Here is a 16,518-nt window from a genome sequence, read left to right on the forward strand (position 1 = left end):
TAAGCAGCAAAACAGCCCCAGACCATCACACTACCGCCACCATATTTTACTGTTGCTATGATGGGATACACGCCCTCCAAAAAGTTCACAGCAAGTCTTCCAGGTCCTGAAGCAGCAAAACAGCCCCGGAACATCATACTACCACCACCATATTTTACTGTTCTTTTTCTGAACTGCAGCATAACTTTTACGCCAGATGTAATGGTTGACACACCTTCCAAAAAGTTCAACTTTTGTCTCATCAGAGAAAGGTCTTGGGGATCATTAAGATGTTTTCTGACAAATTTGAGACAAGTTTTTTTTTATCTTCTTTGTGTTCAGAAGTGCTTTTGATCTTGGAACCAGTGTCTTTCTTATGGTGGAGTCATGAACACTGACCTTAACACTGAGGCGAGTGAGGCTTGTGGTTCTTTGGATGATGTTGTGGGGTCTTTTGTGACCTCTTGGGTGAGTCGTCGCCGCTCTCTTGGGGTCATTTTGGTTGGCCAACCACTCCTGGGAAGGTTCACCGCTGTTACCGTGTTTTCACCATTTGTGGATAATGGCTCTCTTTGTGGTTTGCTGGAGTCCCAAAGCTTTAAAAATGGCTTTATAACCTTTCCCAGACTGATAGATCCAAGTTAATCTCAGTTAATTAATGTTTTAATAGGGAGGCAATGACTTTGTTGGATGATCCGAAATATTTAAGTGTGACAAATAATAAATTAGGAAAGGGACATATATTTTTTAAACAACTGTATGTATTTATATGCATTTCCAATAGAAAAACTGTAATTGTAAGACTATGAAAATACGTTTCATTTGATTGGTTGACCTTTGGCATGATAATCAGTAAATCAATTAATTGCACGATAAATTCAAACAAACTTGATCATTTTGCCGGCCTCTATACATTATATTTCTATTATATATCCAGTGCATGCGTGGCTGGATGTCATTTTTCAGATCATTCTAGGCTCGTTAATGAAAAAAAATGGTGAAAATTCCTGCCGTGTGAACGGACTAAATAACACCATCTCGAGCTTCAATTGATCTTCTTCTGGCAGCACACATGATGATCCAGTTTTGGGTGTCAAATTCCCATCGTCAAGCAAGCGAGTGAGCGAATGGCTCACATCCTCTATGTATGGAGATCAGGAAGCCTCGGGGGTTTGCTGGGATCACAGGGCTCAGCAGGTCGCAACGCTCTGCAAAATCATTCCCAGACGTCTTTTTTTCTCACAGATGCCGAAGGGAAACACACGGAGCCGCCTCCTCCCACTTCCCGCCGAGGAAGCCACATTAGCAACACGGTGGAAATAGACTTGCACTGGACATATATTTATTATGATAAGAAGCAGCGCTAACGTCAGGACAACAATCTGAAAAGAACTTTGGGAATATTATGTGCAGATTTAGCCTTTTCTTCTGTACACACGTGCAAAACCTTTAAAAATGTGTTCACATTCAAACAAACACAGCTTTATACTATGTATACTCACAAATAGTACTGTATAAGCAGTATAGTTATTTTTCCAGGGAATACATCATAAGGGATAATAAACGTATTGGATGCAGATTAGCATTGTTTGTTTATGTTATGACTTCTTAGAAACACACAAAAAAAGTTGTTATGCTTTGGTAAATTTGAACAATGCCAGGAGTGTCCAAAGTGCAGACCGCGGGCAATTGTGGTCCATGCAATATTTCCAAAAGGAAAATATATTAAAATTGAAAAATCTGAACAAATTTTACGGAAATAAAAACAAAAAAAATTTTGTAATCTAATGCTGAAAATGTGTACATTTATGAGAATATTGTAACATTATGAGGAAAAAAATCCTTTTATTATGTAAGTTGAAACATGAATTTTGAGTTGCTTAAAAAGTTAGCATGTTAGAAGAATAAAGTCCAAATATAATGGTAGTAATGTCATCATTTGAGAAGACAATTTACAAGATGAAAGAGAAATGCAAAAAACAGCTGCAGTTTTACCAGAATCAAGTCAAAATATGAAGAGAAAAATATGTAATCTAATGAGAAAAAGTTATAATTGTATGAGAATAATTTAAAAACAACGTCATTTTAGGACCATAAAGTTGTATTTTAAAAATTTTTTTTGGAAAAAAGGAAAAAATTGTTGATATTACTAATATGCTTTTTCACCTATATGACAAAACTGATATGCAGTTTTTTTCTTGAAATATACCGTATATATACATCTTAGCATATCTGCATGTGTTACTTTACAAAATATCAAAATGGCCCTTGCTGGAAAAAGTTTGGACACCCCTGGATTATGTCAACACAATACTAACTTTAGCTTCATGTTCACCAATCAACCAATTTTCTGTAAAAACATAAAAGAAATAGATCAGTTGCAAAACAGAATAATAAAATGTAAATAATATCCGGAAATGTATTTATTTCCATGGTGTATTAATGTGAATATTAACTTGTATTTATGATGAGTAGCAATTCCAGTTGCAGGCTGTTCTAGCCATCGTACTTTTAATCCGCCTTTGTCATTACACAGATAAACCAGTCTGAGTAATACTAGCAATTACTACAAAAAAAACACTTTATAAAAGTGGATATAGTAGGATTATGCTAGCATAAATGATTTATAGCGTTCCTATTTGTAAGGTTTAGTGTTTCCTTCATGGGACCATGTACACCAGGGTTTCCCCAAACGTAGTCATTAGGTGCGTGGTCTCCAAAAGCAAATAGTGCCGGGTCGAGTAACTGTGTGGCTGTAGGAAACCTCTGATGTTTTATCTTTATCCCACATTAAAAAAAAAAACAACATGCTAGGTTAATTAGCGACTCCAAATTGTCCATAGGTATGAATGTGAGTGTGAATGGTTGTTTGTCTATATGTGCCCTGTGATTGGCTGGCCACCAGTCCAGGGTGTACAGCTGGGATAGGCTCCAGCACCCGCCGCGACCCTCATGAGGACAAGATATGCCTAAGATAAGATATGCCTTTATTCGTCCCTCAGTGGGGAAATTTGTAGAAAATGAATGAATGAATTCGTATGGGTTAGCATCCCTTTTGGTTCCAGTCATTTCTTCTGGAATGAATTAATGTTGCTAACCAAGGTTCCACGGAACTGTACATTTATTTCTCTGTACAAACCACTGTATGAGTTGCTGGCACCAGCATTCTGCATACAATCACCTGATGAGCACCAACTAGTCAAGACAACATGAAGCAATTTCCAAGTTAACTTCACCACGCCGCTCCCAAAGTTGGCCATTTTGGGAACAAACCCTCAGTTTAGGGAAACCCTGATTTACACCAATGACTTATGAAACGCGAGACCATTCAAGGCAAAGCTTCCCGACACGAGGACGCTAAATCAATGAGTCATGAGTACATCCACGGCCGTGTCCCATGGAAAATTTATGGTCTGGTTCCTGTTTCCCAGCTCACGGGATCGTGCCGGCGCAGGTCTCCCGTCATTCCGTTTGACAGACGCTTGTCTGCTTTCTCTTTCCCAGTAGCGCTGCTGCTACCGCCGCCGTTTACTGGAATCATAACGAGGTACTACTCATTGACAGTAATTCACAGTTTAGCTGCATCCTGCCCCCCCACCCCCCCCCAGCTCAGTCCACTTCCTCTTCAACCTTGTTTCCTGGCTTCAGTAGGTTCCTAAGTGTGTTTCTGTTTAAAAAAACATAAGGTGTCATATTAATGCGTGTAAATTAGGATTAGGAGGCTAGCTGCGGCGACTTTAGTGGCTGCAAAGAGTTCTTGAGGGGGGTTGGGGGGGGGGTGTTCAATCGCTGTCTTTCCTCAAGCTGCGGTCGGTGAGCACATTGTTGGGCTCGGGGCTCTTACACTGGATGCTGGTGCCGTTCATGGCCCCGATGCTGCTCAGCTGGCTGTCGGAGTAGCACCAGCAACACAAGCACGACTGTGGAGACAGGATGGATGAGTTCATGAGGAGGTCTTTCCGTGCTCCAACGACAGGCATGTTGCATCTCCAGGCTGGAGACAATTCTCTGCTGTTTACGAGCAGTGGATTCGTAAATCATATTGCGTGCTGCTCATGGAACGCCGTGGCTGAAATGCACATTCACGTCTTTGTTGTTGTTTACACATCTGGAAATGCTGGTTGTAAATTTATGAGACAAAAAGAAAGCTTCATAATATTTTTATATTTTTATATTTTTATATTTTTATATTTTTATATTTTTATATTTTTATATTTTTATATTTTTATATTTTTATATTTTTATATTTTTATATTTTTATATTTTTATATTTTTATATTTTTATATTTTTATATTTTTATATTTTTTAAATATTTTTTGTTATATATTTTTTTATTTTTGTTGTCAAAATTAGGGCTGTCAAATGATTCAACATTTTAATCTAATTAATCTCAGTTTTTTTTTGAATTAATCATGATTAATCACATCAAAAATATATTTTTGTTGTCAAAACTAGGGTTGTCAAATGATTCAACATTTTAATCAGATTAATCACAGTTAAAAAAAATGAATTAATCATGATTAATCACCATGAGTAATTATATCATAAACCTGCCAATTTTTGCTGCATTTAATGAACTTTTAAAAATTATCTTATTTAAAGATAAGTAACAGGACAGGATGATATTCTGTATATTTGTATATATCAAAATAAACTCAATATGTCAATATTGTCAATATGTCATACATTCATTAAAATCTAAAAAAACAAGGCTAAAAGTGGGTCTAAAACCCTGTTTGCTGAACATGATAATAAAACCCTGAAAAACGTGATTTCTTTAAACATTTTTGGGAGTCAACTGCTGATGACATCATAGACAGGCGACTTTACTTCTGGTTCCCGTAGCCATTTTGTTAGCTAGCTAATAGGGTGCTAGCTAATAAGTTTTGTGATTTAAAAAATAATAATAATTAAGAACTCAGTTGGACTCATGTGATATTAATAATACGACATATTGTATGCTAACTGGAGAATACACAATTTTTGACGTTGACGGAAAAACACCAGGGCGCTAACCGAGGTCCACTGCAGTTTTACAGAAAGAGTTGTAACTTATAGTTTATGCTTAGAATATTTATTTAGTATTCTTGAGTATTGATGTATGTACGTGTACTATCATTGACCAACATCAGTCCGAGGTGGCTTACCTTGAAGCAGTTTTTGAACTTTTTGCTGACAAAGTAGAGGATAATGGGATTGATGCAGGAGTTGACGGTTGCCAGGTTGATGCTGAGGTAATCCATGACCAAAAGGAAGCTGAACATACAACATGAGCGCCAACCACGGCCATTTAGTACATGTAGAAGAAGCCAACTGGAAACGTTAAGCGGACTTACTTGAGCAGATCGCAGCGCATCTCGTCGTTCTGGTAGTACACCGTCTTCTTCAGGATCCTGCTGAGGTGAAGTGGGAACCAGCACAGGGCGAATATCAGGACCAGACAGAAGACTGCTTTGGCCACTTCCCTTCTCTGCAGAGACGGGGTAAGAAAAAATGGTTATGGTAATGTTTTTATTTCATTTTTAACATGCATCAGATTACAATTGAATGCATCCCATAATCAGTTCCCAGTTCCACATGTCCAAAAGGAGTAGGAAGAAGCAAAGCTTATTAAATCCTACCTCTCCATCTGGTACTTTTACAATCAGTAACTGTTACATTTGTTCACTTCCTGCTTTCCTAATATAATGTAAGTTGTTTTTTTGTTTTTTTAGATACATTTTTAAAATTATTTTTTATTTATGTGTTCACTTCCTTCTTTCCTAATATAATTTAAGTTTTTTTTTTAAACTTTATTATTATTATTATTATTTTATTTATTTAGTTTTTGTCACGTACCAAAGTACAAGGTGATATGACCATACAATGACATAATGGGTACCATTATTTATTGTTATAAATAATAATTATTCGTATTAAATCCTACCCCTCCATCTGGTACTTTTAAAATCAGTAACTGTTACATTTGTTCACTTCCTGCTTTCCTAATATAATTTAAGTTTTTTTTAAAACTTTATTTTATTATTATTATTTTATTTAGTTAGTTTTTGTCACGTACCAAAGTACAAGGTGATATGACCATACAATGACATAATGGGTTAAATCCTTCCCCTCCATCTGGTACATTTAAAATCAGTAACTGTTACATTTGTTCACTTCCTGCTTTCCTAATATAATTTAATTTTTTTGTTATTTTTTATATATTTTTTAATTTGTATTAATTTTAAATGTTATTATTATTTAATTTTATTATTTTCATTTTATTTATTTTTGTATTTTTATTATATTATTAATAACATATATTAATAATATGCCTTTGGAGACATCATTGATGTATCATTGAAGTTGAACAGTTTTGGTCTCAGTATTGACCCCTGGGGAACTCCGCATGTAATATATGAACTTGTAGATGTATATTCTCCTAGCTTTACGTAAAAAAAAAAAACATGTTAATCCTTAAACTCTTGACCTTTTGTTTGGTCAGGTGCTAACGCAGTTGTTGACAAATGATCCAAAAGAAAGGGTCGGAAAGGACACTGGCTTTTGGAATTTCAGGACTTCCGGTCCTACCTGTTTGAGGTGCTCGGTAAGGGCGATGCGTAGGCTGCCGTTCCTGTGGTTTAGCATTTCGTAGGTCATCAAGGTGTAAAAGATGGCGGTGCAGGTCAGCGGCACGCAGAAGTAGAAGCCAAACAACCACCAGTCCTTGGCTTCCTTGTAGAACTAAACAAACACAGCCATGTTGGAATTTTTTAATACTTCCAAATGATTGGTTTTAATAAGAACGCACGCTCAAAGACGGCAATCAGGTCACGGTCATCGTGCAGCAAACACAGCTGGAAGTCTTGTTTTATTGAGACTTCACTATGTTTTTTTCCTGAGGTCTGAGACTGATTACTCCATGATGATCTGCACATGTGGCCTCGGGTTTCAGGTTTGTTGATTCGGGTTTCAGGTCTCGGTAATTACAGTCGGTCTGTAATCAATTGTGTTCTTTCGGGACGTGGAAAAAAAGCCTAAAAGCGAGCGTTGGAGAGACTTTATTGGTCTTTTCAGCTGGAAATACAGCAGAAGTCATCCATATCTTTCCAGTCTGGGAATGTTTTGTCTAGTCGTCAACAAATGTACCTTTGTGGATGTGAGTGAAATAAGATTCCGGTTCAGGATGACATACGTACCATCATGAAGTCCGATTTGGGGTAAAGCATACACGTGCGGAGGGTTTCGTTCCTGTAGTTGAAGCTGACCATGTCGAATCCGATGGCTTCCGGGATGGCCAGGATTAGCGACAGGAGCCAAATTGAGACTATTTCCAAGACGGTGAAGAGCGGAATGCCGACGCCTTGCACTCGACTCCAGGATGCCACTGCTCGGTACCTGCGACCGGTTGGACATGGATATTAGGACAATGATAAGATACTTTTTTTCCTTTTTTTCCCCACATGGGAAAACCGGTGATCGAGTGGTTAGCACGCAGACCTCACAGCTAGGAGATCCATGTTCAATTCCACCCTCGGCTATCTCAGTGTGGAGTTTGCATGTTCTCCCAGTGCATGTGTGGGTTTTCTCCGGGTATTCCGGTTTCCTCCCACATTCCAAAAACATGCTAGGTTAATTAGCGACTCCAAATTGTCCATAGGTATGAATGTGAGTGTGAATGGTTGTTTGTCTATATGTGCCCTGTGATTGGCTGGCCACCAGTCCAGGGTGTACCCTGCCTGGGACAGCTGGGATAGGCTCCAGCACCCCTGCGACCCTCGTGAGGAAAATGAATGAATGATGTTTTGTTGTTTTGCTAATTTGGAGTGGTCAGACCGGAGCAGGAGGGGATAGGAAAGTAGAAAAAAGAAAAGGAGAGAGTGAATTTTTAGACAAAATGTCAAAACAACGATGCCAAAACGATGCTACTCACATTCATACCTATGGACAATTTGGAGTGGCTAATTAACCTAGCATGTTTTTGGAATGTGGGAGGAAACCGGAGTATCCGGAGAAAACCCACGCATGCACGGGGAGAACATGCAAACTCCACACAGAGATGGTCGAGGGTGGAATTGAACCCTGGTGGAATTGAACCCTGGTCTCCTAGCTGACCACTCGATCACCGTGCCGCCCTTAAGATGCTTTATTTTCTATTATTATGTCCATTATATTGGGTAATACAAGTGTAAAGGTGACTATAGGGGTGCTATTTCATATCCACAGGACTCTAATCATGGTAAAATATTGTATTTAGAAGGTCCTAAAAAGTTTTTTTTTTGCTCTAACTTTGAAAATATTCCATTTATTGATACTGATTCCTACTTGGTGGAAATTCAGTTATCGTTGTTAGGCCTGGAATCAATTAACCAAAATAAACGAGGCTAATTGAGGACTATATGTTTACATAATCACGTTTCTGCACTTGCAATGCTTCTAATGTCATCTTGTAAATCTAAATTGATCTCAAATTAATCTAAAATTAATTGTAGCAACAAGAAACATTTTGTGTGGCGGCACAGCAACACAATAAACATCCGAGTAAATGACGACTGTCAAAAATGTTAAGAATTCATGTGTAGAGATGATCAATTGTTTATTTTAAATATCTAAAATTCATAATATTGTATGCAAAACGCCTCCGCCGAACAGACCGGCCCATGTTGGCAGAGAGGGGGTCCGCCTGTTGGCTCGTATTATCCCCTCCCTCCCCCCTCCGTCGCTTGCTCGCTTGTTTGTTTCATTAATGGTGAACCACTTGTCGAAATGTTTTAGTAAAATGGCGCATCAAGATTTTATGGGGCAAAAACAATATATTTTTCATGACACGTTTGAGTTTCTCTGTCGAACATCATGGCGGCATGTATATTTTACCAACGTTGCGGTAAACCAATCCGCCTTCTTCTCATTCGACATCGTCGAAACAACGTGGAAGAAATATAATAACATAAGCTTTATTTATGTGTGTGTGTGTGTCGCACAATCCAAGTTTAATTTCCTGTTACCGTAACCCTGACCTTAAACTAACCCCAATCCTTTTATCAAAGCAACTTTTCTTGAAAACAAGCCGCTCTCGAAGGCATCGCTTTCCCATAATAGAGCTCATTAACCGCGGGAGAGCCTCTTATCTCCGTAGTTGCGTCTGCACTTGGTGGTCATTACTTTTTCATGGGGGAATTTCTATTAAATGCAAGGTCGGAGCGCAACTTCACCACATAATGCCTGGCGATGCTAACACACACACACACACACACACACACACTGGATGTGGCTAAATAGGCTTCCATTCAAGTATAAGAAGCGTAACACAAGTTTTGTCGAACGCAGTACAGTCCTTCCTCGAAGTCAGGTTAATTAATGGCAGAATATGGTCTGGCATTAGCTATACTTGTATTTCAATATATTGAAAAGTGATATGTAGTATTAGGCGGCAGTAATGACACAAAACATTCAGACAATTACCTTACGTGACATTACCTTAACACTGCATGAAGTCAGCCATGTCAAACATGATAAATAAAATGAAATAAAATAACATAAAATAACATAAAATAACATAACATAAAAGTTCTCCTTTCATTACGTGTGGAAGTGGTAAGAGTAAGAGTTGCAATGTGATGTAAACAATGATGAATATGCGTTTAATGTTTTTAATCAACTCTATTTTTTCTATTATTTCTTTTTCTCTACTGTAAAGCGTCTTTGAGTACTCTAAAAATATTATTAAAATGTGACCCTCAGGATGTTATTACATGTCTCCTAATAATGTTAAAAATCAATTATTTATTTATTTAATTAATTAAATATGCAAAAAAAATAGACAAGGAACCCAGGAAAGTGACTTTAAATGTTCATTTATCCTTTTCATTTATTATTTTTATGTTATTATTCATTCATTCATTCATTTTCCACCGCTTATCCTCACGAGGATGACACAAAACATTCAGACAATTACCTTACGTTACATTACCTTAACACTGCATGAAGTCATGCGCAACATGATAGTGGAAATAAAAGTTCTCCTTCCATTACGTGTGGAATTGGTAAAAGTAAGAGTTGCAATGTGATGTAAACAATGATGAATATGCGTTTAATGTCTAACTTTTTTAATGTCTAACTTTTTATACCTGACTGCCGCGCCACACTTTTAGCCTTGTTTTAGCTCTGAATTGAATGTATGGATTTTGTATTTTAATGCATCTTTTACTCAGTTTTTACTCAAATCTATTTTTATTTCTTTTTTCTCTATCATCATCTTTGATTATTCTGAAAAACGCTATACAAATAAATTTTATTATTATTATTATTATTAAAATGTGACCCTCTGGATGTTATTACATGTCTCTAATATGTTAAAAACCACAGTTACAAAGTCATAAACATGTTTTCTATACTGTAACTATTTAATTAATTATTAATGAATTAATTTAATATGCAAAAAATAGACAAGGAACCCAGGAAAGTGACTTTAAATGTTCATTTATCCTTATTATTATTATTATTTATTTATCCTTTTCATTTATTATTTATATGTAATCATTCATTCATTTTCTACCGCTTATCCTCACGAGGGTCGCGGGGGGTGCTGGAGCCTATCCCAGCTGTCTTGGGGCGAGAGGCGGGGTACACCCTGGACTGGTGGCCAGCCAATCACAGGGTCCAAATATGTATTTATATGCATTCAAAATAGTTTCCCGCATGATTGTAAAACTATAAAAATATGTTTTCTGGAACGAATTCATTGAATTTACATGACTTCTTATAGGAAAAAAATGTATGAAAAAAAACGGCTGTTTCAGTGAGAGACAGACTTTCTGCAACAAATAATGACCCTAATCAATGTTTTTAAACAAAAGATTGAGATTTCCAGGTAATATTGTGCTTATTTTGTACAATTTTTATAATGAAAACAAACATAGTTGTAAATAACATTTGTGGTGCCCCCTTATACTTGGACTCTTTTGACTCACTGATGATTGTATAACATTGTTTTAGTTTCTGTGCAAGTCGCCTAGCGACCGATAGGCATTGAAGCACCGACCTGTCAACGCTGAGGGCGCACAGGTTGAGGACCGTGATGCCCACTGAGGCTTTCTGCAGGAAGGGAAAGAGCTTGCAGAGGCACAAGCCCACAGCACTGTCGTCAAATGGCCAACGTGACGCCAGAAGCTGGTGGAGGAAAACAAAAACAGTCACATCCACATACAAAGAGGCCAGACAGAATTTGCTGATATGGATTTAAAAAAAAAAAAAAAAAAAAAAAAAGAATTTTGGACCATTCCGTGTTTTCCCAGTGCGCACCATAAAGATCCATAAAGGCAAGAACCTCATCAAGCCCCTTTTAGGGTAGACTAGAATGAAGATGAAGAGTATAATAGTGCCCGGATGCTTTTGTCCATTACTGTTACATAAGAGATGGCTTTTAATGTCTCATCTTATACTGAATGCATCCTGTTTATGGTTTAAAAAAAACATATGGAGCTCATTAGCCTGGTGCAACTTGACTCATTCCAAGAGAACATACTAACTCCTTATTTCTAAAATCACAAATACTTCAACTTGCTGATATAGTTCATCTTCAAACAGCTAAAATAATACTAAAAGGGTAAAAATAACAAATTAGCTAAAAATGTCATCCAATACTTCTCTACAAGAGAGGAGAAATATGATCTCGGGGAAGAAGTACATTTGAAACACTTATATGCTAGGACTACGTTAAAAAGCCATAAAAATTTAAAAAAAATTTAAACAAATAAAAATAAATAACAAATAACAAGTAAAAAGTAAAAATAACAAATAAAAAATAGAAATAAATAAAAAAGTAAAAATAACTTAATAAAAAACTAACTGTATTAAGAAAGCAGGAAGTGAACAAATTAAAATTAAAATTAAAATATAGCTAACAACAAATAACAACAAATAACAAATTAACAAAAATAAAAAACTTAAATTATATTGGGAAAGCAGGAAGTGAACAAATGTAACAGTTACTGATTTTGAAAGTACCAAATGGAGGGGAAGGATTTAACAATTATTATTATTATTTACAACAATAAATAATGGTACCCATTATGTCATTGTATAGTCATATCACCTTGTACTTTGGTACGTGACAAAAACTAAATAAATAAAATAATAATAATAAAATAAAGTTTAAAAAAAATTAAATTATATTTAATAATTGAACAAATAAATAAAAATAATTTAAAAAATTTATTTAAAAAAACAACTTACATTATATTAGGAAAGCAGGAAGTGAACAAATGTAACAGTTACTGATTGTAAAAGTACCAGATGGAGGGGTAGGATTTAATAAGCTTTGCTTCTTCCTACTCCTTTTGGACATGTGGAACTGTGAACTGATTATGGGATGCATTCAATTGTAATCTGATGCATGTTCAAATGAAATAAAACCATTACCATTACCAAGTCAAAGCTGCGTTACTTTCATCATCTTGGCACCTTTCCTTCCAGAGGATATGAGCGGCATTACGCTTTATGATAAAGGAAGAAGCCCCGCGTAGCTTCCTGGCCCTCCTATTGTTTACTCCAGCTGTTTAAGTTGCTCACAAAGGAAAGGAAAGGAAAACCACGTCACTGTTTTTAGCCTGTGATTATTTTTGGCTGCGCTGCCTGCCGTAGCTCCTCTGACCAGAACAAAAAGCTTCAAAGTGGTCTCAGTATTGTCGGACGTGTTGTCTTCCTTGGTCGAAGTCGTTGCGACCAAATGCCAGAACATTACTTTCATGTGCTTTTTTTTTTTTTTTTTTTAAAGTGATTAATCTTCATAGAGTGGGTATTTTCATAAGAACTGCAGATAAGCACGGTGACTAATGTCCCAGGTCAGCACAAGGCTACACGCATGTTCAGCCGCAGCCTGATTCCAGTGTTTATTTTAGACGTCGTATCCCAGCACCTCTCATCACCAGCCCGGCCGCATGATGAAGATAACGCCGCAAAACGCTGATTACGCTTTCCCGTCTATTTGCGCCCTGCCTGGCTGCAGACACTTCCCGTTTTTTTCTCGTCTGGAATGGTCCGTTTTGTTTATGTCGACGTGCTCATCAATTGATGCGGCCAGAAAAGATCGAGGGTTTATCCACTTTTGCATTTCACACAGACGCCAGATGCATGCCTCGGTTAACTTCTCAGGGCATTGAATCCATCGCAACTCAACTGTTCAGGGTGTCTTGGGAGACGTTTGGTCTCAGTTCTTGCTCAATGACTAGATAGGATAAACACTAGGTAGTCTAGATAGGACAGCTGTAGTCCACTAGAGGGACCAGGCTAAGCAGAATTACCGTATTTTCCGGACTATAAGTCGCACAAGGCCAAAAATGCATAATTAGGTAGAAAAAAACATACATAAGTCGCACTGGAGTATAAGTCGCACAAGGCCAAAAATGCACAATTGAGTAGAAAAAAAACATACATAAGTCGCACTGGAGTATAAGTCGCACAAGGCCAAAAATGCATAATTGGGTAGAAAAAAACATACATAAGTCGCACTGGAGTATAAGTTGCACAAGGCCAAAAATGCATAATTAGGTAGAAAAAAAACATACATAAGTCGCACTGGAGTATAAGTTGCACAAGGCCAAAAATGCATAATTAGGTAGAAAAAAAACATACATAAGTCGCACTGGAGTATAAGTCACACAAGGTCAAAAATTTATAATTAAGTAGAAAAAAAACATACATAAGTTGCACTGGAGTATAAGTCGCACAAGAAAATCCACGTTGGATCTTGGCAAGGTTTATATCGAACAGCAAAGTGGAGAAAGGGTGGAAAACAGCTTGTTTTTCCCAGGCAATGTGCAAGTCTTACCTTGTACACATTGATGGGAATATCAATTATGATGTAGATGAGGTCCCCCAGGGCCAGGCTGGCGATGAGGGCGTTGGGCCCGTTCCTCATGCACTTTTGCTGGTATATGATCCTCAGCAGGGTGGCGTTGCCCACCAGACCCACCACGAACACCACGATAGAGATGACCGTGTTGATGTACTTAAAATAACCCTTTATTGACGTAGTCGCACGGCACATGGGTGGCGGTAAGGGCTTCCTTATGACCGTGCTGTTTGCGGAACCGGATCCCATTGCTTGCGCCACCGGGCCCCACGCGTCTGTGCTGGGTACGAAGGTACTGTGGAGGTCCGGGGGTTGAAGGGTGGAGCGGAGGAGCAATCCGACGTGATGGTCCTCCTCCGCTGCAGCGTTGTTTATCTGGCACATTCCTTTGGCTGCCATACAGCCCATTAGCAGCAACATATGCATGGCTGTGGCGGCCATTATGGAACGCTGGCTGTACTTTGGTTCCACTCCCACGTTATCACTAGTGAGGGGAAAGAAACAACACAGCAGGAGAGGAACGTTAGGTTTCTAAGAATCAGCAAACGATTGGACAAGTAGCTTTGGCAGCTGAGCAACTTTGCTAAGGGGCCCAGATGGATGAGACCACTTCTGGTCTGTATGAGGGGGGTCTGCATTGCCTTAGCGGTTTGGGTAGAAGGTCCAGAACCAATGTTTGACCTCCGATTTTCAAGTTTAGGAACATTTAGAAGTCTTTTGCTGTATTGTCTACTTAAAACCTCAAAGATACAGGCTACATTTGATTTAATAGTAGATTAATCGATTAATTGATCCTTCAGACTGAACCGATTTAAGCAATCAAGGCAAAATTTTGACTGATACTTCAAGGTACACAGAATATTGTGTTCTTTGGCTACATAAACATGTTGTTTACTAATCAGCTGTAGAACACAGGTAAGTTTCAGGAAAATATCAGTTCCCAACAAAAAAAAGAGTTTAAAAAAGAGATTAACTTTCAGTTTGACACAATTGTTTTGGGGCTACACGGTGGTCGAGTGGTTAGCGGTTAGCACGCAGACCTCACAGCTAGGAGAACCAAGTTCAATCCCACCCTCGGCCATCTCTGTGTGGAGTTTGCATGTTCTCCCCGTTCCAAAAACATGCTAGGTTAATTAGCGACTCCAAATTGTCCATAGGTAAGAATGTGAGTGTGAATGGTTGTTTGTCTATATGTGCCCTGTGATTGGCTGGCCACCAGTCCAGGGTGTACCCCGCCTCTCACCCCAAGACAGCTGGGATAGGCTCCATCAGCACACCCCCCCAAGAAAAATACATGTTGTATTTCTGCCGTATAGTATTAATACAAAATTAATTGACTTATAAATACTAGCAATTTATTGCTGATTAATCAAGTCAAACACCAAATTAAAATAATTAAGGGAAAAGACCATTAGAATGAATAATAAATATTCTTAATAGTAAATACAATAAAACTAAAATCATAAAAACAGCAACAATGAAAATAAGTAGTTATATTTTGGAAATAGACTGGAAAAATATTGCTGATTAATCACGTCAAAAAACAGATTAGAAAAATTAAGGGAAAAAGGCCATTAGAATGAATAATAAATATTCTTAATAATAAATACAATAAAACTAAAATCATAATAACAGCAACAATAAAAATAAGTAGTTATATTTTGGAAATAGACTGGAAAAATATTGCTGATTAATCACGTCAAAAACCAGATTAAAATAATTAAGGGGAAAGACCATTAGAATGAATAATACAAATTCTTAATAATAAATACAATAAAACTAAAATCATAATAACAGGAACAATAAAAATAAGTAGTTATCAAATGATATTTATTATGTAATTTTTTGCCATAGCCGATGAAGAAAATGTAGTCGAATGGCGACTGTAGGGCTCATCATTTCAAACAACAACATTTAAGGGTACAATAAAACCCAGATGAATACCCAATGGACCCCCCCAATATTTTCCTGATGACTCTATTCCTTCACATTAAAAGCATCGCCCTCTCTACGGATAGAAGAGACAGCCTCTGTAGTTGATGTCCCACAAAAAAAAAAAACTTAGCGACGCAAGAAGAGTAGGTAAAGTTTTAAAAGCTGTCAGCGTGACGGGTTAAAGCCCTTTGCGTCATGTCAGGAGAGCAGGCGAGTCTTCTAGCCTCGAGTCGTTCCTGTTCAAAGTCCCGCCTGTCAGCGAGTACACAAAGAACTATTTAGCAGCCAGCCCTTCAAGTAGCATCACAGTTTAGCATCAGCGACGCACCGCCGGGACCCCCGTGACAGCACACAAACTGATCTGTCCATAAATAATAAATACATTTTTTTTTTTTTTTACCTACCGCTTCTCTAAAAATGTCTGCCTGGCCCCCTCGGAAAGCGTCAGGCAAAGTTTCGGCTGAAGCCCCCAGACATCTGTATCACATCACATGAGTAATTAACGCACTATCAAAGCCCGGCGACCGTATCCCAATTGGTTTGAAGCAAAGGCGGCCGTCTGCTCCGAGGTGCCTTCGCATTATGGCTCACCGTTTCCTGTGGAGACTTTCTAAAGTGTGTGTGTGTGTGTGTGTGTGTCAGACCACTAGTAAGACTGGGTGGGATAGTAAATCTCCACCTCCCTGTGGTAACAGCCTGGGCCCCCCCTTTGGAAACATGTCTCCCTCCCCACACACACACACACACACACACCTCTCAGGCTGACACTCGT

The 16,518-nt window shown here is 37.9% G+C and overlaps 1 protein-coding gene across 1 annotated transcript; it reads right to left on the reverse strand.

Annotated features, from left to right (window-relative positions):
• Window positions 1–2,949: 2,949 nt before the first annotated feature.
• Window positions 2,950–16,377, reverse strand: ednraa (endothelin receptor type Aa). Its single transcript, XM_058046043.1, has 8 exons — window positions 16,151–16,377; window positions 13,788–14,295; window positions 11,001–11,128; window positions 7,159–7,357; window positions 6,551–6,703; window positions 5,317–5,450; window positions 5,128–5,236; window positions 2,950–3,899 (listed from the first exon to the last, which is right to left on the reverse strand). Exons 2-8 carry the CDS (start codon window positions 14,250–14,252, stop codon window positions 3,762–3,764), a joined length of 1,326 nt encoding a protein of 441 aa, XP_057902026.1. The 5' UTR covers window positions 14,253–14,295; window positions 16,151–16,377; the 3' UTR covers window positions 2,950–3,761.
• Between the last annotated feature and the right edge of the window lie 141 nt (window positions 16,378–16,518).

Source organism: Doryrhamphus excisus, chromosome 1 (genome assembly GCF_030265055.1).
Source record: "Doryrhamphus excisus isolate RoL2022-K1 chromosome 1, RoL_Dexc_1.0, whole genome shotgun sequence".
Taxonomy (NCBI): domain Eukaryota; kingdom Metazoa; phylum Chordata; class Actinopteri; order Syngnathiformes; family Syngnathidae; genus Doryrhamphus; species Doryrhamphus excisus.

What these genes read in the sequence shown, in the direction of transcription:
- ednraa (XM_058046043.1), bottom strand. Translation starts at nt 14,252, where the DNA reads ATGGCCGCCACAGCCATGCATATGTTGCTGCTAATGGGCTGTATGGCA. An exon ending in TTCCCATCAATGTGTACAAG is followed by an intron (nt 11,129 to 13,787) that starts GTAAGACTTGCA and finishes TTCCTCCACCAG; the next exon opens with CTTCTGGCGTCACGTTGGCC. An exon ending in ATGCGCTGCGATCTGCTCAA is followed by an intron (nt 5,237 to 5,316) that starts GTAAGTCCGCTT and finishes TTGTATGTTCAG; the next exon opens with CTTCCTTTTGGTCATGGATT.